Source organism: Atta colombica, unplaced genomic scaffold, assembly GCF_001594045.1.
Source record: "Atta colombica isolate Treedump-2 unplaced genomic scaffold, Acol1.0 scaffold100, whole genome shotgun sequence".
NCBI lineage: Eukaryota > Metazoa > Arthropoda > Insecta > Hymenoptera > Formicidae > Atta > Atta colombica.
In genome coordinates, this window is record NW_017259185.1 from 427,412 (window position 1) to 450,929 (window position 23,518).

At 29.1% G+C, this 23,518-nt stretch overlaps 3 protein-coding genes across 10 annotated transcripts in view; 2 read left to right on the forward strand and 1 right to left on the reverse strand.

Annotated features, from left to right (window-relative positions):
* The window catches only part of LOC108685095 (nose resistant to fluoxetine protein 6), a 19,546-nt gene extending 5,355 nt beyond the window's left edge, over positions 1-14,191 (forward strand). The window contains exons 2-12 of one of the 2 annotated variants that reach the window (XM_018189737.1): positions 5,670-5,825; positions 7,078-7,298; positions 10,695-10,903; positions 11,288-11,543; positions 11,898-12,058; positions 12,137-12,305; positions 12,556-12,749; positions 12,830-12,959; positions 13,250-13,442; positions 13,535-13,680; positions 13,834-14,191. In XM_018189737.1, the coding sequence (XP_018045226.1) occupies positions 5,670-5,825; positions 7,078-7,298; positions 10,695-10,903; positions 11,288-11,543; positions 11,898-12,058; positions 12,137-12,305; positions 12,556-12,749; positions 12,830-12,959; positions 13,250-13,442; positions 13,535-13,680; positions 13,834-13,980 (1,982 nt within the window). In that variant the 3' untranslated portion in view covers positions 13,981-14,191. The remainder of the gene's footprint in view (positions 1-5,669; positions 5,826-7,077; positions 7,299-10,694; positions 10,904-11,287; positions 11,544-11,897; positions 12,059-12,136; positions 12,306-12,555; positions 12,750-12,829; positions 12,960-13,249; positions 13,443-13,534; positions 13,681-13,833) is intronic. The other variant, XM_018189745.1, reaches the window with a different exon arrangement.
* A 1,242-nt stretch (positions 14,192-15,433) lies between these two features.
* Positions 15,434-20,605, reverse strand: LOC108686267 (probable serine incorporator). Of its 5 annotated transcripts, none has more exons than XM_018191490.1 (11): positions 20,361-20,387; positions 19,633-19,797; positions 19,233-19,417; positions 18,950-19,159; positions 18,794-18,878; positions 18,522-18,705; positions 18,244-18,438; positions 17,901-17,939; positions 16,849-17,011; positions 16,592-16,772; positions 15,434-15,701 (listed from the first exon to the last, which is right to left on the reverse strand). In XM_018191490.1, the coding sequence occupies exons 1-10, from the start codon at positions 20,385-20,387 to the stop codon at positions 16,634-16,636; spliced, it is 1,392 nt and encodes a 463-aa protein (XP_018046979.1). In that variant the 3' UTR covers positions 15,434-15,701; positions 16,592-16,633. The 5 variants fall into 5 exon arrangements, with proteins under 5 accessions (XP_018046979.1, XP_018047004.1, XP_018046988.1 ...); XM_018191499.1 differs by lacking the exon at positions 15,434-15,701 and adding an exon at positions 16,434-16,511; XM_018191515.1 differs by lacking the exon at positions 17,901-17,939 and having other exon boundaries at positions 15,436-15,701; positions 20,361-20,605.
* Positions 20,606-20,702: 97 nt separating this feature from the next.
* LOC108686253 (extended synaptotagmin-2) overlaps positions 20,703-23,518 on the forward strand; it is an 11,369-nt gene continuing 8,553 nt past the window's right edge. For all 3 annotated transcript variants that reach the window (XM_018191481.1, XM_018191464.1, XM_018191471.1), the window contains exon 1: positions 20,703-20,855. The gene's annotated coding sequence lies outside the window, so the exon portion shown is untranslated. The remainder of the gene's footprint in view (positions 20,856-23,518) is intronic.

The following is a 23,518-nucleotide window of genomic DNA, read 5'->3' on the forward strand; positions in this document are numbered from 1 at the left end:
TATATATATATATATAATTGGAAATATATTTTTCATTTTGTTTTTAGTTTTATATTTATTCTACATTTATACCGAAATCCAATTCTCGATTATAGAACCGATATTTTATAAAAAAACGAAATTCAACATTTCAAAGAACGAGTTTAAATGTCATATTATTAATTCTTTAATAATACTTTGACATTTTTATGTGTCTTGTATTAAATTTATTTCTAGCAGAGAATGTAATTCACCTTGATCTGTTCTATAATTTTAAGAGCAGCCAGCTTAAAAAAAGGTTCAACTCTGCTTACTAATTTATAAATGCATCAATGTCACGTTTTCTAATTCAGGTTTCACTACCGACGATAGAAATGCGTGGAGAATGCGATGTCCCAACATATTAAATTATTACAAAATCGAAAATTCTTTGATGAAGACATCATCAATCAAAATAGAATCAAAAAATAAATTATAATTATGGAATTAGCCAGCGGTCAATGTTCGTGCAACTGAACTTTGTTCATATCGCAGCTTTCTTCGTCATTAATCATACGTCATTAATCGAGGTATGCTATTTAATTTCGTTCCGAATTGCTTTGCGTTACTCGCAAGTCATTTGAAGGCGGAAAATAAATATTATCGCATATTAGATTATGCAATGCATTACGTAACAGTTATTAATGGACCGAGGGAAGGTCAGAAAACGCGGTAGTTTGTGGAAGGTTCAGGGTTATACCTATTGTACCTACATAATCTATAATGATACTTAATGCACTAAATATCTTGAAATCACCTAAGTAAAAAATGCAACTCTGATTTTCACTGAACTTGATGCTGAACTTCTTGCACGCCATTCTCGTTCCATTCTCGATATTTTCATTAATGATTAATACATAATAATTTCGATAATTAATCAAAATAAAATAATATAGTAATATTTGTGGCTTCAAAAATAAATGTAATATTAGTAAAACCCCTATGAACTTCCGCGGTTACTGATGTCTAAATTATGTATTCATAACGCGATAAAATATAATTCGCAATTAATTGGTATGTACTTGCTAAACAAAGTTAAAATAAACAAATATTTCAACTGAATGAGTTTTCTTCAATGCGGAAGTCAAGCTCAAATTATTACGTAATTACGTAGAAATGTTTATGTTTACTTCAACTTCATTTAATAAATACATTCCAATTGGTTGCGAATTGTATTTTATCGCATTAGGAATACATAATTTGCGCATCAATAATCGCTCATGAAGGTATTTGTTTTAGAATTTTTTGTATTAGAATTTCGAAAGGATTCTTGATTCACATCTACACGTAAAGCACTTTAATATTTCCTATTAAGAAACTTGATCTTTATACTAATAATAAATGTAATAGACTTGAAAATAAGCATAAATTCATGAAAGAAAAGTCAGCCTGCTAAATCAAGATTTTTTATAAAAAAAAAATCGGCTATAATTAATAAAAAATTTATATAAATATATTACTATGTTCTACATTAATATAATCGCATGGTTAATATTTTAGAAGATTTAATATAACTTGTTTTCATATAGTTATAATTAGAAATTCCTAATAAGTATCATTATAGGGATTGTATCAATTCATAATTAAGTGATACGCTTCGTAATCGTTGCCTTTGCGATGCAATCGTTGTCTCTGTCGAAAATAAATGACAGGTGAAATTCGTCGATATCTATGCGTGTGTTTCTTAGAAATAAAAACTTTCGAATATAAACTTATGAATAACAACAACTGTATATAATAGAACTATAATAGAATCAAATTTTAAATGTCCATAAAACATCTAACAAAAGTATCAAGAATCGAAATTATTTAATTCGCATTTCTTAATTGTTTTAATTTTTGTGGACGAGAATTTAAAAGATAAACCGATACGTAATCACAATCAATTATCTGAATATAATGTATAGTGAGCATTCCACTTCTTCTTACAATACAATGTATACAAACTGATAAGCTGATATAATATCAAAGAATAACTAGTCTTGAGTCAAGTATTTTATTAATAAAGTTTGTCTTTATGAATGAGACACTACAGCGCATTTCGCAAGAAAAAAACATTTTTTTTTGGAGACATCATTATTTCTTTTTAGATAAAAATATTATCGAAAGACTACAACTTTTGGAGAAGAATTAATATACATTGGAAAATAAGTCTCGTTGTATATTAATTGAAATTCTGATAGAATCAACTAGAAAAATATTCACAAATTAGACATTTATAATGAATTTATAAAACATTATAGAGATAATAAAAAATTCGATATATAATTAAAATTCTAATTCATGTAATCAGAATTTGTTTTGTACTTTTTGTTGATATAATTAAAAGATTTTTTTCAGTATAGATTTTTACAATGAAATATCATAAAATGGATATGAATATATTATTCAGATGCATCATCAGATGCGTCATTTTAGGTATTTATAAAATTCCGCAAGATCCAAGATAAGATGCATATAAAGAAACACTTTGCTTCTTTGTCATTTTCGGTGAAGAGTCCTTGCTGTGAAGCAAATTCGGTGGAATGTTCGCTTATTGTAAATGTCCAACGTGTGAATTGCGTGTAATCAATAAACAAGGACGCATCTATATAAAACGTACACATTTGCAATACAATTGAGAAGAGAGAGAAGAAGGGATATGTTCAATGTCTACATAACGTTTCACAACGTAATATTTTATGGACATTCCGCGGTAACAGATATGACGTTTATAGTCGTGTAACTGTTTCTTTTTAACGCTGTATCTGTATAAATTTGTATAATTTGATTGTATCGTAATAAGTATGATAATTCTTTTTAAATTGTTATCATTGTTATCATTTTACATACTAATGAACTAATTAGTAAAATATTATGTAGTTCTGAATTCGTTCAAATATAGTAGAACAAATTTTGACGTATTACTCACTTTTAGCGGACGGAATGATTTAAGATGTGATTTATTCAGCAAATAATGATCATTAGATTATCCAACCATTTGATTAAATTAAATAAAAATTAAATTGTAAACTACTGAAAAGAACAAACAATTTTTTTTCCAAGTATAAATAAATTATTAGTCATCTCTTTTAGTCATCTCTTCGAGATGAATAAAATTAACGTCAGAAGCTGGCAATGAGCGCATCTGACAAGCTAGCTATAATGAAGATACACAGGTACCTACGTATCCGACCCTCCTTGCCCACATGTTAATTGCGTGCACAACAAGACGTCGTAAATCACAATGGAGGATATAAAGATATTTACATGATAGGTTGATACCGCCGATCATTATCACATTTCGCAATACGATTTCGTGCTTGTGAGCATAACACGAGATTTCTGCTTAAGAGCGTTCTCTTTTTATACTATTAATTACCACTAATTATGCGTCTCGCATATGATGCCATGCAACAGGATCAACTATATCTGGCTATCATCTATCTGATTGTCAAACCGGATTGGGTTTAGTAGTAAAGTGAAACCTACTTAACTTAGACCTTACGTAATAAGTAAATTGTGTCATTATCATGTTGGCCTGTTTAAATACAACCCACGAGAAAATTTGATGTAAAACGAAGAAATTTAAATACAAGGTTAACGTCCAAACGCAGAGATCTCTTGTTGAGTAAACTAACGATACGAATCACTCTCTCTTTGCCTATTGCTTATACACCTGAACGCAACATAACATTAATGTCATACTCAACAATATATCACATGTTGTACGTAACAGTTATATTGTTGAGTTGAATGAAATTATCAGAGTTGGAAAGTAACTAGTTACACGTAACGAAGTTAGAATTAGAGTTATTTTTTTCAGTAACTGTAATTTAACTTTGTTTCTTTCTTTCCATTTATAACTGTAGTTCAACTTATAATTAGTTGCATACTAGATAGCTATAATAAAATCGAGTCATAAGACATTTTTTGCATTTAAAAGATGACTTAAAGACGTCTTATGTCACAATTTCATTACAATTTTGTGCTGTTTGAGATATTTTTGGTAATTAATTTAATAATTACTCTTATAGTTATTTTGTATCAAATGTCAGAAAAAAAAATGTATAAAATTTTTATATTTAAAATAGCAATACATAAAATTAATACCTAAAAATAATTATAATTGTAACACTTTTCAAAATCAGTAATTTGTAATCGCTACTATATGTACAGTTACTTTTTAAGAAAAAAAGCTGTAACCAATAATTGTAACTGTAACCAATTATTTTTGCAAAATAATTTTTCCAATCTTGGAAATGATAATATTAATGTTATGTTTTTAATTGAAGTTTACTGGGTGTACTCTGTACATTCATGCGCGTTGCATTTTATAGCAGATTGTTCAGGGTAGGTAAATTACAATGCTAAGTGATTCCGTTCGCGCGGAGATCGTCACATCGCGTCGCGACTCGATTTCAACATCGACGTGCTCGTATTCTCCATGAATGTCCGGCTCTATTTTTTAATTCGATTGCCACACATTATCGCGAGAAAATGTCATCGTATTCTCAATAGAAGAATAGAATTCGGATCAATTATCCGCTACCATGCTTGAGGCAATGTTGAAGCTCGAAATTGTTCGAGCTCGCGAACAAGTGATAACTATCGATAGCTATAATAAAATTCAAAATTTAATATATTGAAGAATTAAAAATAAACCATGTCGTTAAGGTATTGTATCGTTAATTGTCATATTAATGTATAATCAATGCAGAGTTTATGCGCCCGTGATGCAATCGCAATATTCAACATCACTTTCTACTCGAACATCTACGCTTTTCAAATTCGATTTATATTCTTTTCGTATATATTTACTTTTCGTATATTATTATAATTAATTATAATTATAATTATAATTAATTATAATTATAAAATAATTATCCTTAACATGTTAGAAATTAAGAACTCCTTTTTTGAATTGATTAATTATGCATGATAATGCCGGTTTAAGATTAGCCTAAAAATATCCTGGGATCTTCTCTATAATTTTATACAGAATAATGTTATTCGATAATTATTCGATAATGTTATTCGTAAATCAATGATTTTTTTGTCTCATTCAATTTTGTTAAATTATTTCATTAGCTCATTAGTGTTCTTTTTGTGTAGAAAAGAAAGAAATGGAAAGGAAAACAAAAAACATCGAATTGAAAGTTTAGTTTAATCTGCATCATACAAATTACATTCTTAAATCGAGTCATATTTCAGATACATCAGTATTTTCTGTATATCCACTGGAATTATGCTGACTGACTCGTACATCGACCTTTCTCGAAAATTTCGCTTCCGTTTAATTCTAAATTGCGTCACCGTTTGCGAACGAGCACGCCAGGCCGGGAGGATATCTTAATAGCACTCTCGCATTATCATGTCAATGTCAGGCAAGCATGGCTTTTATGTTGATAAAGTTTCCTCTGTTTGAACACAAGGCACGTAGCCAGCGATTTACGTGAATCCCTCAGCGATGTACTAATTCATGAGAAAGAGGGAGGCCAAGAGAAAGAAAGGCTTTTGATTTTTTTTGCGAGTTTTTTTCGCTTTCGCACGACTTAATACGAATCAAGGATAAATTTCTTTAATACTATTTAATACGCGAACATCCGAGATTCCCAGATATTGAAAGGCATTAAAAGGATTCCTCGCATTAAAAGGATTTGCTTTTTCAGAAGACTTCCCCGAGAAAATCGATTTCGAGGCACGCAGATTATTGCAAATCCTTCCTCCTTACGATCCCGGCGCAGGTGGTGTCAGCGCGGAATGCAAACGACATGCCGATATCTTCCACGAGGAGCTCGCCAAGTTCACACTATGGGCTCTTAAAAGTAAGTTGTAAATTGACTACTGATTGAGCATGGGCATATTCAGGATTTTTTCCAGAGGGAGAATATTTATCATCAATTTTATTATATAAATAGCATTTTTTATGCTAATAAATTATTTCTTTACATATTTTAAAGTTTAAAATGCCTCCTTCTTGTTTTTAATTTTTAATTTTAATTGAAAATATCAGATTTTGTGAATCATAACTTTTAATTGTAAATTCGAGAGAAGTTGAAAATCACTAAATCTTCTCTCTCTCTCTCTCTCTCTCTCTCTCTCTCTCTCTCTCTCTCTCTCTCTGTCTCTTGGTTACGCCTATATATCTACGTGAGTAAGTCTATGAATAAGTATAATACATTCGAAAGCGTGACTCATGTAAAGTGAACTAAAGATAGCACTATGTAATCTGAAATCAAATTATACCGCGACGGTAACTACGGAAGCCTCGTTTCAAGCAGCTCTTCTTCGGAACGATTGCGAGAACGGAACTTGAAACGTGCACTTATCGATCCTTAACCGAAAATAAACGACAAACGAATTTATATTTAATGATCTTTCATGAGTAACTCGATTAAATGATTGTACGTACATCACGTTTTATTCGTAGACAAGCATTAATATTTCATACTATATTATGTACGCAACACAAGAAATTTGGCAACGGCTTGAAGATATTGCAGTCGTCGCAAAATCCTTTCTTTTTTTTCTTTGTTCGAATTCTGTGCACGACAATGTGCAATTTTTTATATATTACGAACGACGTATCACGCAAACATTATTATTATCACATCGCGACTTCCAATATTCGATATTCAAAATTTTCTATTAAGTTTATTTGAGCTTCCGAGACGCACAATAATGTCGAGCCGTACAATATATAATAGAAAAAATATTATAAATAAAAATAAATATTAAATATTTAAAAAAAATAAGAATAGACATTAAACGAAATACGAATAATGGATAGAAATATAATTTATATCTTATTTATATCTATTGCGTTACATTTAGACTAATTCCTAATTTTTTTATTTTTCTGAAATTTAATTCTCCTACATCTGCAATCTGGTAACATTGAATCTCGCATTGAATCGTTTAAAATTTTTGACAAAGAGATTTATAATTAAATAAGCCTAATAAACTCACCGTCAATTTTAAGAGTTAATGCAATGTACATTGTAAAGATCGTTCTCACAGAGGACGGTTCTATTTTTCTATTTTCGTCATTCATATTGATCGCTTTTAATATTTTAGTGTATGACGCGACCGCGAAAGTGCCTTCCGGTCTGCTTAGCGGAAATGTTAATCAATTCGGCGACTTCGACGAGTGCGTCGGTGTTGAGGGCAAGGATGGCATTCGGGGACAATATTGCCTAGCATATTTGCAGTTGGACGTCGATCAGTCTCGACCGGATCTCAAGTACCTACATCGCCTACTGCATTCGCATTATGCGTTTCGCAGCAACATGACCGACGTAAGTGTATAATGTGCGTATTCTCGTGATGCACCATGCAAACCAACGTGATCGATCGTTTCGCAATCAATCACCGTATCTTATGGTGATATCTCACGTTCGCGAGCGAAATGACTGGTCGTATAGGCACGTAGAATATCAAAATCATGTGCTTAAGTTGTTCGCCATTTACTCGCTGATTTCCAATGACACGAGATTACGATAAGACGGGTGGCTCGTACATGAGAGAGTTTCTAAATATTCTGAGAATACTTCGCGGAAATACCATTTATTTTCAAATTGCATTAATGAATAAAATTAATTAATAAAATTTACGCGCGACAAAGTTAATCTGAAAAATCGGGTGTAGAGATCAAAACGAATGGAAAATATTTTTATTTTGATATTTCCTCACAAATATAATATTCCTGGCATTTTAATCATTCAGAGGATCATCGTTGGCGCACACATTTAATCCCTGATGAATATGTAATAGACTCGTGAATCCTGTACTGCAGGATTTATAATGTAATTCTACGAAATCGAGAGACATTGGCGGCCGGACGTAGATAAAAGACTGCTATCGCGATTGGGACATAGGTTGAATTTTAATAGAGTAAAACGAACTGTGCAAAAAAACTTACAGTTGCTCGAAAAGAAATACTCAAATCTTCTCGAGTACATCGTTGATAGCTCTAGAGAGTTATTAACGATACATTCGAGTTAAATTTAAAAATGAGAAATTTATTTCTTTAAACTTTATAATGTTATTTGTCGCAATAGGTGTTTCCGAATAATTGAATCTCAAGGTATAAATAAAGTTTTTTTTGACGTATAGAAGGAAAAAATTATAATTCTTTACTTTAATAACACCATATCGACGAGTTGTTGAGGAAAAAAGTCTTAATTGAGGCTCTAAAATAAACATGAAACAAATCGACAGGAATGTGGATTGATGATGAATTATACAGGAAATTTGTTTTGCTTAGATATCGACAATCTGATTACATAATAATAGCAATAATATGCGACGCATGTGGTTAGAACAATCGTCTGTAATATTGCGTATTGCATATGAAATTGCTAATGTTTATCATTCGGTACTGTGTTGACGCTGCTCACAGCGAGATCCAAGAACATTAATTATGGTTGCTTGACTGAGTAAATGCATCAATTACTTTTTGAATTGTTTGTTCCACCTTCGCGGGAACGTGGAAATGTCAGGCTTGAGTAATGTTAAGTTAAAAAAATAAAAGTTAAGTTAAAAAGTTAAAAACTTAATTAATTTTAACTTAATCATATTTTAAACTTTTAACTTTTTAACTTAATTTAGTTTATCGATAACTTTTAATTTGACATTTTATCGGTAATTTGATTTTTTTTTAGTAAATCCTTAGATGCTAAATAAGTAAATGCGAGAGGCTAATATATATTTAGTAATTTTCTAGGCTAATATATATTTCTAGGCTAATATATATTTAGTAATTTTCAGGGTTAGGTAGTAACTAGTTAAAACGTTAATAGTTAAAAAAAAGAGTTAAAAAAGTTAATAATTTTTAACTTAACTTAGTTAATTTTAAATGCATTAATTTTAACTTAATTTAGTTACTTTTAAATTTTAATTTATTAACTTTTTTTAAATTAAAAATTATTCTGTCTCTCTTAATATTACAATTTTTTTCCTATAAAGTCTTAAACTGAAGAATTAATTTAGAAAAAATTCAATGATTTTATGATGAGAGACTCTATAATAAGAGTCATATCATATGGTAACCAGTTTTTATTGATTCGCTAGGTTTTGTCAGTTCCAGCTTATATTTGAATCACACTAATTTTAGATATTATAAATATTATATTTCAGCGACATAAATATGAAATGAGTCTTAGATGAAGAATTGTTGTAGAACAGTACTGCACATCCACCCATTTTCTAAATTTTTACGTTTATCTTTGTAATAAATATCTAATCGATATAATCGTAAACATGCAGTCGTTTTAGAAGTTAAAAAAAATTAGATAAAGATTAAAGAAAGAGAAATAATGCAAACATATACCCTTCACTCTTGCAAGATTCTACAAACAAACAACAAAAATTTATAGTATGTATTTATGTATTTATAGTTATGTATTTATACTCTTATATAAGTAACTTACATATGAATGTAAAATTAAAGTTATCTAATAATCTATATTTGTAAGTGTAAATTAAATTTACCTAATAATTTATATTTGTAAGTGATTACTTTAAAATAATCTCATTATAAGAAAAATTAGGACATTCTGATCTCAAAAATAATTTTTTTTAATTAATTTTTTTAAACTTAAGTTAATTAAATCTTAACTTAACTTTTACTAAGTTAATTCTTTATTCCTTCAAGTTTTAACTTAATTTTATTAATTTGATAAGCCATTAACTTTAACTTAATTTAGTTTAAAAAAAATATTAACTTACCCAACCCTGGTAATTTTATATTATATCATCGGTACTTATAAACAAAAATAATCAGATTCTTTAATAAGCTGTGAGAAAGGAAAAATTCGAAAAATTATGTAAAATAGTCAAACTTTTTCTTTTCTTTTTTGGTTCGTTCGAACCAAATTTAACTTTTAATTACTTTTTTAACTTAACTTTTAATTCAATTAATTTTATTATGGATTAACTTGTATTTTAATTAAGTTAAATTTTCAAGGCTGTTAACTTAACTTTAACTTAACTTAGTTAAAAAAAAAAGTTAACTTATCCAACCCTGGCAAATTTGATTTATAAAACATTTCCCGTCTCTTTTATCCGTATCTCTCACAATCATATGCTTTTAATAGACTCCCGCAACTCTCTCAAAAACATCTGTGCAACAAGTATATTAAAATACTCACTGACGGTCACTTATTATGAAAGATCTCATGGAAGATCATCTCAGAAAAAAACATCCTATTATTATGTCAATTAAGCATAATTGATATAATACATGTCAGGTTTCCCCAATGTTTCTTTATTTTCTGTATTCTTTTTTCCAGTATGTTATAAATATTTAATGAAATGATACATAATAGTAATTTTTTACGATTTCACGGACATTCACGGATGCTCCTCCATAAAAAATTACAAAATATAGACGAGAAACTGCGTAAAAAGATTAATTTTGTATGGTGGAGAGAGAGAGAGAGAGAGAGAGAGAGAGAATATTATAATTCTCAAGAACGTAATTTGTCACTCGCCGTCTTTTTCGCGAATGACATTCTAATTAATCTTTCCAGCAATATATGACATTAAAATTCGCATGTCTGTAAGTAAGAATTAATTTTTTTGTCAGCATAATCTAATGATTTCAATTTCTATATTAGATTCATTAATAGTTAAATTTCTATTTAATTCTATGTAATTGCAGATTATAAGACAATTTATTTTTGGATTTTCAGCCCGGTCACAGAGTACCGCGTTTCAGCAACATAAATTGGGCCATATGTACACCCGCATCATGCACAGCCCAGGATGTGAAAGCATCTCTTCAACATACAATTTCAAAGTACACAGCACAGACAGGACTTAAAATTGCACTGCAAGTGGATCAGAATTTGTGCCAAGTGAGGCCGGAACTCGTTCTGTCAAAAGCGACTGTCGCCACCAGGTAAAGATGTTTGTTTGAATCATGTCTTAATGTTGTATTGTAATATTATATTAATACTATTTTAATAATGTATTAACATAACAATTATTTTTTAATATATTATATATAATTAATACTTCAAAATATTCATATAATTAGTTTTCCAAAATAATTTCATAAGATCTATGTTATAAATTGGCAACAAATTAATTTCCAATCATAATGATATATACATCATAAATTATCGATTTTCACAAACTTTCATAAATCTTTAAAATTCTCAATTTTAAAAATGGAACATTTACTATAAATCTTCGCAAAATTTCAAACTAAATTAAAATGCTGAATATTAACAGTGAATTTTTTGAATTTGAATTAATTGAATAATTTTCACGTTCTTTCTAGTCTTCTCTTCGTCACCGTGTTCGTTCTGACACTCGTAGCTGCATTCTATGATCATTGCAAAATACCGGCCAGTGAATTGCTTTTATCGTTTTCTTTGAAGCGCAACATCCTGAAATTATTCTCGTTGGAAAGACCGCAAGGCGACATAGCGTCGCTTCACGGTATCCGATTCTTAAACAGCATTTTATTGCTCGTATCTCACAAGAGCATGGCAGTATTCTTTATCCCTTACGTAAACCGAACTTACATGAGCGAGGTACGTTGTAAATTATTCATTTTCAAATATAAATTCATGAATATATAACTCGGAAAATATAACATGCAGATTCAAAAGATATTCGTATTCGATATTACTTCTTTTTCACAGATAAAATAAACTTTCAAAATTATAATATAATTATGAACTTGAAGATTTCTTATAATCTTGTTATAAAAATATAAATAAAATATATATATAATAATATATTATTAGAATATAATGTAGAATATTATTTTACGAATATACTTTTATCATGTGAATAAAATGTTATTCACAGTCTGATTAATAAAACTTAATTTTTATCATGGACGCATATTTTGCTTCGAAGTAAACGATAACTTTTCGACGTAGTTTTTAGGTAAACCATGGACCGTCTTTGGGAGAGCGGCTAGTCTGTATACTGATCCATTTATAATGTTATCAGGTTTATTAACGACATATTTATTCGTTGGTAAATTGAAAAGATCTGGAACGTTGGACATTAAAAACGAATATTTATCACGTTTGTTAAGGTACTGATGTATGGTCTTAACTTAATCATATAAATGAAAATAGAAATGGTTTTCTTTCAATATGTACAATGATTTCAGGTTAGTGCCTACTTTAGGTGCATTGATATTGTTCTGTACTTACATTATGCCGTATATCGGATCTGGACCGCAGTGGCCGCTGGTGGTGACCAATCACGCGGAAATCTGCAAGAGAACATGGTGGCGGAATTTCTTATTTATTCACAATTATTTCGGATTTGAGAATATGGTAGGTAAAATACGTATAAAGTAGTTATCCAGAAGATAAAGAAATAAAACGTAAATATTTTCAAAGACTTTAAGAAAAAATATTTAAATAGAGAATAGAATATTTTTTACACAGTAAATTTAGGATATGAAATATATTAAATTTAATACAAATTTTCCAATTGTGTAAGAATATTAGCAAAAAATTAAATATTTCAACGCGTTTGACTTTTAGCTTGTATTTTCATTGAGAGATAATTCTCTGCTTTCAGTGTCTTACACACACGCATCATATAGGAATAGACACACAATTATTCGCGATTTCTCCTATATTGGTATTACTCTTGTACAAAAAGCCAAAGATCGGCGCTATTGTACTTAGTACAATAGCCTTGATATCTACGATATTGAGATTTTACATCACGTATGTGAAAGATCTCAACAATTACGTATATTATGGCACGTCGTAAGTAAATCAATGTTTGCGTTATAGCAAAAAAAAATCGATTATTTCAAATATATTATTCATATCTCATTCTTCTGTAGGATAAGACAATTATTCGATACTGCGGATTACTCGTACACATTACCGTCACATAGATTGACCATTTACATCATTGGAGTCTTTGCGGGTTATTTCCTGCGAAATTTATCTAAGGATTTCAAACTGAGCACAGTGAGTATCATTGAATTAATTGTCTACATATATTTACAATAAAAAAAGAAGACAGTGATAGCAATTATAAAGATAACAACTATAAAACTATACAAGTAGAATTAATATGCGCATAGTTATAAACTATTTTATATGTAAAATTGTACATTAATTATACATATAAAAAAATATGTACATTAATTATACATATAAAACTTGTATAGTTGTCACTTTTATAATTATTAGTATTGTCACAACTATGATTTTCTCTGAACTGTGCGATAAATAATACTAATTTTCAACGTTTTCAGACAATTCTCTATATAGGATGGACTGTGTGTAGCCTAATGTTTTTGGCGGCTCTTATCGGGCCTTCTAAAATGGGTTCTATCGATTACATATACGACCCAATTCACGCGGCAGCTTATAACGCATTCGCTCCTATCGGATGGTGCAGCCTGTTTCTTTGGATAGCGATAACGCAGCATACCGGCAGTTCAAATGGTAATTATTATCGCGTTAATATTGCGGAATTAACCTTTTTTATAAATAACAATTATCTCCGAGTAATATGTTTTGCATTATCGAATTCGCAGTATTTTTGAACAAAATATTCTCTTGGCGAGGATTCCTCGTTACTACGAGAATTAGTTACGCCGTCTATTTAACGCAATTCCCGATATTTTTTTTCAATGTTGGACAAACCCGTACTGCGGATCACTACGACTTTTTGAGGATAATGGTAAGTCTTGTACTCTTAAAACAAACGTAAAATTTCTTTTATTCCCATTTTATTCATCTATTTATAAAATTATTTAATGTAATATTATTTTATTTAATGTAATATTATATTAAATGTAATATTATTTTAAACATATTCTATAATTTGTTTTAGGTAAATCTAAAAGAGATAGGAGGGATTCTTCTTATGTCAATAGTTCTTACGCTACTATTCGATACACCGTTCCAGAATATGAGAAATTATATATTGAAGAAACCGGTATACAAAAAGGATATAACAAAATCATCCAAAGTGGAATGATTTTATTTTAATTTCAGTTTGATTTTGATGACCAAATATTTTAGCTTGACTACAATAAGCTCTGCGGATTTGTACATAATACGGATTTTTAATTAAATTTTTAATAATTAATATATAATGTGTAGGAAAATAGTAGATACAAAGTATTGGAGAGAAAGAATTGAGAGGAGAAATTATTTTGCAAAAATTAGTTCAAACTTTTTTATGTAGAAAATAGTTATAATAATATTAGAAGTAGAATAATTAGTTACTAGAATGCATACAAATGAAATGTATGTATACAAAATTTTTCCATGTTTTTAATGAGTATCCACCGACCTCAGTTATGCAATTAAAAATATATTTACACTTTTATACATAACAATGATAAAAATGGCTAATTGTATTAGTTTCCTGTTAATTCTCGTACAATAAACTTAACGCGAAGAATACTACTTTTACACTCAGGCATACTAGATAATACTAGATAATACATGATGCATACGGATTGACATTGCATGCTCAATCCCTTTTTTATATAAGCAATGAAGATATAGAAAATTAATTATAATGTATAAAATAATAAATAGTTAAAAAATTAAGAGGCAAAAATTTTTGTAGCTACATATCAAATATACAGATAATAAAAAATATAAGCAAGCAATCATTAGTACGTTGACTTTATAATAATCAGACGAATTTATTTTAGTATTCATAAGAGAAGATATAACGTAAAATTTCATGTACAAATATTTTCTGATTAAGAAATAAAAAAATCATCAGGAAACCTTGAATAATAAAATGTGATTATTGTTAATAGTATTAAATACGCATTTTATATAATTTTTTTATCTTTTTTGTTTACTTTTACATTACATACATCGTTCAAGAAATACAGCTTACATATAATTTCTCTTGAATATAATTCTCAGTTATATCACGCAGAATATAGCATAATGAATAGGACATGTAGATTAATTTATCACAATAATATACATAAATACACACTGTATAGAAAAAAATCTAAAACTCAAAATTTATTGTTTTTTTCAAACTGAAAAAAAAGATTTTTATTTTGCTGATTTTAATCTTATATACATAATGCTTATAATATAATCATATACATATAACCATTATAACATTTTTTTCATATCAAATGCAATTATAAGATTAAAATAAACGATACATAAAGCTGTTTTATAGTATCTCATAATTATGACAACTATGACAATTTAATTGTATTTGTATAGTTATAGTCATAAAAGCAATGCTTATATATATATAAAATTTTATTGATTTAGATAAGAATAAAGAAAAAACTGTGAATATAAATGAGTGAGTAAAATAATGTTTTGTATTATTTAATTGTTAATAAAAAAATTTTCCAGTAGACTTACGTAAACACTTCATAGAAAAATTATTTTGAAAAATAATTTGTTATATACTATGATGTAGAGTCAACGTAATGCTAAAAATGCTTTAAGCATTCTTTGATCGATCAATTCGTAAAATTCTTTCTTTCAATTGATCAATCAAATGCTTCAAAACATTTATAGTGAGACTTTGATCGCACCCATAAAATTGCAAAAAATTATCACATATGACAATTGTCTAATCCTATATCCTTAATAGTATTCATTCGTAAGATCAGTTCTCATTAACTTCTTTTATAGTTGTAGCTACGTACGTTTTGCAAAAGACGGATGATATTACAAGAAAGCTCTAAACTGAGGCTGTTTTAGCTGAAAATAAAAGTATAACTGAAAGAAACAATAATTGAGAAAGAGAATGAAATAAATACATTAATAAATAAAATACAGTTCTTGTAATCATCCCCACTGAATAAAGTAATTTCTAAATACTACAACTTTTAATTAGCAGCACCATCTAATGTATTTAATTACGTTATTTTATATGAATAGAGTCACATGTTTGACATATATATATATATGCAATTAATATATTTTGCAATAACGCATATGTATGCGTTAATTATCAATTATAAACTAGTTATAAATGCATCAGTGGTACAGGAATATTATTTGAGTACATGCAATGTATGCATAATACAAAAATCGAATAGATGCTGAAATAATTTTTTAAATAAATTTAAATAAATTCATAAATTTCATAAATTAGAAACATAAATAAAAATATAATTTTCCTATCATATCTTTATATACCACAATTTTACACATCTAATTATATGTATGACATTAATAGAACTGATTCTTATTAACATATAAAGCATATGATAACAATATAATTGTTAGTCTTTCAGAACAAAGCACATTATTAAATTGATAGTTATATTGTATATAATCTAAGAATTAGTTAATATTATAGGAGTTTAGTAATTAAAATTACATGCAGTTTATTCTGCATATATCTATGTTAAATACATAATTACTGACAAAGTAAATTTTTATATAGAACATCTACTCCTTAAAAATAGATCAATATATATTTTAATACGCAATATTTCATATTGCGTTATTTGGCTTAAATGTAATCATTAGCATTTCAATGTTAGATCATAAGCAGAGAAATGTCTGTAACATAAGATTTTTTAATTATATTAAAACAGATACTTATCACTTCTTATAATATTACAATATCGAAACATAAATACCTGTTATAAACTCTTGAATTTTTGGCTTATAAATCCAGAAATTTAAGAGAAATCTCTATTCGGGAAAATGGCAGGTGCTACCAATGACCATACATAAAGAGCCAAACACATCCATGAAGAAATAATTTTCACCCACATTGAAGCATTGTTTGCATTCAATGTTTTCAGATCGGAGTTTGGTCTATTAAAGATATCAATAGTGGCATTGATGGATTAAAACAAATATAGTTTAACGTTATAACATTATAGATACGCACTGATACCAGTTAGTGAGTGTCATCATAACATACAAAGTAGCAAGAGCAAACATAAGATGGAAGAAACTCCAGTTGTATGCCACTTTTTCTTCTTCATTGTCCCATACCTTAGTTACGTGTCCACCTTCTGCATCGGGATTGCGTCCTTCTACTGTAGTATAATCTAATTACATTTAGGAAAACAAGAAATAACACAAAATAAAAAGCTACTAAGCTACAAATAAAAATATTGAACAAGCACTGGCTTTCATAAATGTTTTTGACAGCATGCTGTAATATGCATGTATGTAAACGTTCCTTCATTATATATGTACTAAAATCAAAGGAAAAATTAGAAATTAACTTGCAGCATCTAATATTTAATTTTAATATTATAAAAACACTATAATATTTATGATGGTAACAAAAAAAAGAATAAAGGTAAACACACACTACTAGTAAGCAAAAAATCTATGTCTAACTACCTCCTCCTTTCACTTAACCAAATGTTAATGAATAAATTATATAATAAAATCGAAATTGCTTGGGAATAATAGCGCATATATCGAAGATATATTTTATATAATTAGATAGCATAATTTTGCAATTTTAAACAACTTAGGAATGAATATGACTGTTTATTCCAAGAGGAAAGTCCCTTAAGAGTTTGATTGTTTTCTAAATCGGTTGTTATTAACAAGAGGGGAGGGGGGAGGGGATTAACTGAACAGTCTACTTAGCTCCCACAAAAAATTTTTTTAGCTCATCGAAATAAACGTTAACATTTTTTTGCGGATTTTGAAAGCGCACAAATAGCGCATTATTATATAATTTATTCATTAAGATTTTGTTAAGTGGGAGAGGACCAGCTAGGCAGACGTAAAAAATCTAGTTATTTCATACTACACAGTTATAAATATAGAAAATATATTTTCAATTATCTATATAAATTAATCAATAACTTCATTTACAAATATTCAAATATATGAATACATTATTTTAAAGATAGAAATGTAAATAACAAGATTCATAACTAGAAAATAAATTCTATTTGTAAAATAGTGTGTGCCTACCTTCATTGTCGATAAGAGACTGCTCTCCCTCATTCCTAACTATAGAAAAATTGATATTGTTTAATACAAAAAAGTAATAGTAACTACTGAATTCAAAAAGAATCTTTCATGAACAATTAAACAATTATTAGACTAGCAATTAAGATTACAATTGAATTGAAATTTGACGAAAAAAAAAAGAAAATTGGAAGAAAGAAAACTAATATTTAATAAATTTTGTTTTAATTGGTCAAATTTCAATTCATCTTAATCTTAATATCTAGTTTGATATGCGACATGTTTTCACAAATGTAAAATACTAAAATATATACATATAACAAAAAATCATTCAAATAATATTTACCAGCTCCGTTATCCTGAACTAATACATTTTCAGACATTGTAATCTTTGATGATTTGGACGCTGTACGTAAGGAACTATATAAAACGCAGCTAAACCATATCATTAATCCAATAATGCTTTCTTTATCAAACGTAACACGATTTTTGATATCATTATTCGAGATACCAGGGAGAAAACCAGGATTGCACGCTGAATCTATAAATTCAAGTAATAACAAATCAAGAATAAAATATATGGATTGCTAAAAGCTTTCATCTCAGTAAATCATTAATCTCTACCTGGGCTGTTTGATATACCGCTCCATGTTAAGTATACCACATATAATGTTACAATGGAAGACTGAAGCAGTCCAGATCGTGGTTGATGTTCTTGCACAGTCGGTAAAATTGATATAATACTGGTAATGACGCACAAAATCAAATTAAACGAAATGAAAAACTTATTTAGGGCACACTCACTTGGCTGTAAATACATAAAACAAGCGAATAATCCCGTGTCTTGAAGATGTTTATCTTAAAGCTAGATAAAAAAACATAGTTAATAATCTTACATGAGTATAATATATATAAAGTAGCACTATTCCAGTAATGGAGAAAGTATAATTGAAGACAGATGTACCTAACAGTGCAGCGTACCTAAAAGCACATATTTCATAACAAAAACACCTGCATTATATAATTAAACAGTGTAGTAAAATAATCTTTACCATCTTTTTGACTCGGTTTCCTCATAAGTTCCTACCCAAGCATCAGCCCAAGTATGGGCAAAATCGACAATTAGAATTAGCTGAATAATTATAAAGAGGAAACCTCCTAACATCCCAAAATACATCCAAGTAGAACCGAATGATCTTTCCGGGATGAAGAAAGCGCCAATGATTCCACCAATTATCAAAAGATACTTGATTGCCCAGAATCTGAGAATTTCATATAAACATCACTAGTCAGTTTTAAAAACGCTACACTATAATATGTGTCAATTTAATTTACCCATTTTGTATAGCTGCCCGTGGATCATGTGAACTTTTTACTCTGATCATTATTACAGACATTAAGAAAAAGAATAAGGAAAGAATGAAACAAATTCTATAGACAGCTAAATAACCTACTGCAGCCTCACAGTTAACAGTTTCCGGTGGAACATAATTAGAGGAGCTGTTTGCACAGAATGGGACCTATTTGAAAAATCGTAGTATTAACGTGTTTCTTCTTTATTTCAGATTAATCGCGTTCAGCAGAATATTTTCGGAGTGAATATTTATTTTCAGAGTGCTTATTGGAGATTATACTTTTAGACTTAGAGGAACAATCTTATTCCAGTAAAGAAAATTTCCAACAAGCTGGAAAATAAATATTCTGCTGAATGTGTAATCATTATTTCTGACGTTACCTTTTTAAGAGCGTTTTGAAGACCAGGAGCCATAGTGATACAGGCTGCAATAGCTCCCAACATCAAGAGCAGCGCATACATGATACGAGTGCTCGTGCTGTTCCTGCACGAAGGACACTGAGAGCAGCAAAAGCTGCAAGCTGTGCTTCCGCACAAGCACGCAAGCTATATGATAAAAGAAAGTAATATAGAGCCCAAATAATTCGTAAATCAATAAAACAAAAATATACAATAGTAAACATTTTATATATGTATAATCCAGTCTTATATTTTGACAATGTTAAAATAATTCTATTATAAGGATCTTTAAAAATGACACTGGCCCTGTTTTCTCAATATATATCAAAATCAATAATAGATATATATGTATAATCAAATAATAAATATGATGACCTAATTAGATATTCAATGACTCACTCAAACCTTTGAAAGATTTTTTACACCAAAGAATATTAAATTAAAATTGGTTTAATTGCGTTAAAAGAAAGAGTTAAGTGTAATATGTCTTTATTTGCGGAGGCAATAAAACAAACGTGACTGGTGACGATCCCAGAGATCAATAATGGAATACAACTGTAATCACAACATAATTATAATAAAACACTGCGAATAATCTCGACAGAAAGTGCATTATTAAGTGGTCGAACTATCGGTGAGCGAAGAGGAAAGAAAAAAGATCTATTAAAGAAGGATGAATCGAATATACGATAATTATCTCCGACCCATACCTGAGCCGTTGAGCACACAAGACCCATGACGATTTTCTCCGGGCTATCGAGGGGAACGAGGCAAAATGTCTCAAGAGACTGGAAGAGACTCGGAAACTGAAGGCGACCGAAATAGACTAAATAAAACGGATTGTGATCGTCGTGAAAAACAAGAAACGCCACAGGGAGGCACAACAACAATATACGAACTAACACTACTGCTTGCAAGCAACTTCACGCGATCAGCTGACCCTGACGTCAGAACAAGTCAGACGTCACAATCGCCACCTCGCGGCGCACTTCGCGTGGCTCCGACGTCAATTGATTGGTCGAACGCACGACGGCGGCGACTCGTCAGTCAACAGTACTACAGTGCTGGCAGCTGCTGGCAGCACAGTTTGGCGTTCGGTCACGGTATCCCACAATCGTGCGCGTGTTCACGCGTTGTCATCATCGCTAAAAAAAAACGAGGAAACACAGAACTGGACGGAATACGCACACGCCGATGCTGCAAGTGTAAGCGACCTATTGTCTAGAATTACTGCAAACGAAGCTGACACTGCACGCTCGTTGTCTAATTGTCGCACAATGCCTAAACGCATAATTCTAATAGCAATTGAATTTTCCTGAAACGAAGCTTCACAGCATGCAAGATAGCTATTGACGTGTACTCGATACCGGGGTGTCGGCCACTCCGAGGCTTGTGAGAGCCAAAGGGCTAGCAATGTATAAGCTTAATATGAGAGTGAGAATCTTTGTTATGATAATATTAATAAAATATATGCAGACGTGATTTGAATTTTGTCTCATATACTCAGTTGATTTAGTGAGGAAGTATATATTCGCATTTATTTGCATTGATTTGTGTTTTTAATACGATACACAATGTTATGTATCATGTTTCTAACTTTGGTCATGAGGATAAATGCGGATGTAAGTCCTATATTGCATGCACCAATATTATATTAATTATTTTAGAAATTTAATGCCCTTTCCTTATGAGATCTCATTTTTTTCTGACGAAAGTTTCTAAACATATTTTATGTCTGACAATTTTTTTCTACATAAAAAAAAAAGGATTTTTAAAAATATTAGTAATTCAGTCAATAATAGTACAATTAAAAAAAATGTTTATTCAATAACAGAATTAATAAAATAAAAAAAATTTTATTAAAACAAGAGTATAGCATATTTGTTTCATTAATATTGTCATTGAATTAATAAGATTATTTTCAATTAAACTGTTATCTATGTATAACAGCTACTATTATTAATACAACATTTTTTTCATGTAAAAACTTTTTCTATAATTCGATCACTCAAACTATACTGGATTAATTCACATTAAAGGCTTTATATAAAATATGCTACTGCATTAATTCTGTTATTGAATAAATTATTTTTAATTATACTATTATTGACTAATACTTTGACAATGAAATAATACATGTATATTCTATTAAAAAACATAACATTATTAGATATCTATTTAAAATATTTATATGGTTTTAACTTTTCTATTCATGTATAGTAGCTTTGAATATGCACTAATAAAAAGCTTATTCTTTGTTGAAGAACTATTTAAATTGATGCACACAATAAGTTGAAGTGTGAAACAAACTAAATTTTACTTTAATTTATTCCACACCAATATGCACCAGGTCAGAAGTTCATCGATAAGGAATAGATTATAATTTAATACATGTGATTGAATTCGCTATAAAAAAAATTTTGCAATTCTTAGCATTTTATATTTTTTTTATGTATTATTTATATTTTAAATGATATCTAATGATCGTGGAACGTATATGCAATTCATTTGTATCTTATTGTAACAATACTTTATATTGCAATTTAATATAATTCTTATATTTCTATTTCTGATTTCAATTTCTTTTATTAGTACATAGATTTATGAAAATGTTATACACAGAATTAATTGACAGAAAATAACTTTTTTTGTCAAGTATTGCGAAATTTTTCTATTATACAATTTTTGCAAAAAATACAAATTTTTGCAAAAAAAGTATCACATCCGTAACAATTTATTACATTAAATCTCCTTTATTAAACATCTTTTTCTATCTTAAAATTATATTTCTTTTAAAATGTGTTCTGAAAACGAAAATAAATTTTTTTCTCATTCCTTCTAGAATTCAATTCATCATATTGGATGTATTTCAATTTCTATCGCCTTTTAATTCTCGATTACAGACTTCTATGAATATTTTTAAATATGCAGACTAAAATGAACCGTACTGTAACCTGCATATTTCGTCGCAAGATTGAGCTATGTTTAGATTTTGAATAAACGGCTGTTTCATGAGAAACGAGAACAGAATGCGGCCAGTTCTAGTCCTTCGTATATGGATGATTGATTTTCATAATGTTCACAAGTGCGTGGGTTACACTTTTGTCAACAATTATAAAAGCTCATAAATGTTATCTTATCGTTATGAATCATTTTTCCCACGACATTTCGCTATGGAAAACACGAGATATAACTTGGTCGTTGTGGATCATTAAAATGCAGCTAAAATAGAATCCATTTCTCATGTTTACCGGCTTTAATAACTTTTATGCACGCGTGCCGCAGGTTATTTATGCTTGTCGTATTGTTTTGAAGATGAGAGTCGGATTAATCATTTTATGCAACGTCGTACACGACATATACCTACGAAGCTCTCGGAATTCTTTCACCGTCAGGATTTACTTATCAATTTTTTGCGACATGCGATAAAGAAACAATAAAAAATTCATTGAAGGAGTTAATAGATATTAATAATCTCGACAAGATACAACAAATAATATTTCTTACAAATGTAAACACAATTAAATGTAATAATAAGATTTCGCAACCACTTTACAATATTTCTCTGCAAATATATTTACTAATTGATTGACTTATAACAGCAATATTTTTACATAAGCTTAATATGTTCTTATTATATTATATTATAGTCATATTTTTAATCTTTTCGTTTACAGATTTGTAAAAAATATTATACATAGAATTAATTGTCAGAAAATAATCATTTTTCTAAAAACTTGCACAAAAAGCCTATCATCCACAGCAATTTTAGAATTGAAAGCAAGTTTATTAATATAAATATTTCCGTTTTTTAAATTATATTTTGTAGTATGTAAAAAGTAATATACATTATATATATATATATATA

What these genes read in the sequence shown, in the direction of transcription:
- LOC108686267 (XM_018191490.1), bottom strand. Translation starts at nt 20,387, where the DNA reads ATGGGTCTTGTGTGCTCAACGGCTCAG. An exon ending in TTTATATATATTATACTCAT is followed by an intron (nt 18,706 to 18,793) that starts GTAAGATTATTA and finishes ATGTATTTACAG; the next exon opens with CCAAGTGAGTGTGCCCTAAA. An exon ending in GTCTCTTATCGACAATGAAG is followed by an intron (nt 17,012 to 17,900) that starts GTAGGCACACAC and finishes AAATGTAATTAG; the next exon opens with ATTATACTACAGTAGAAGGA.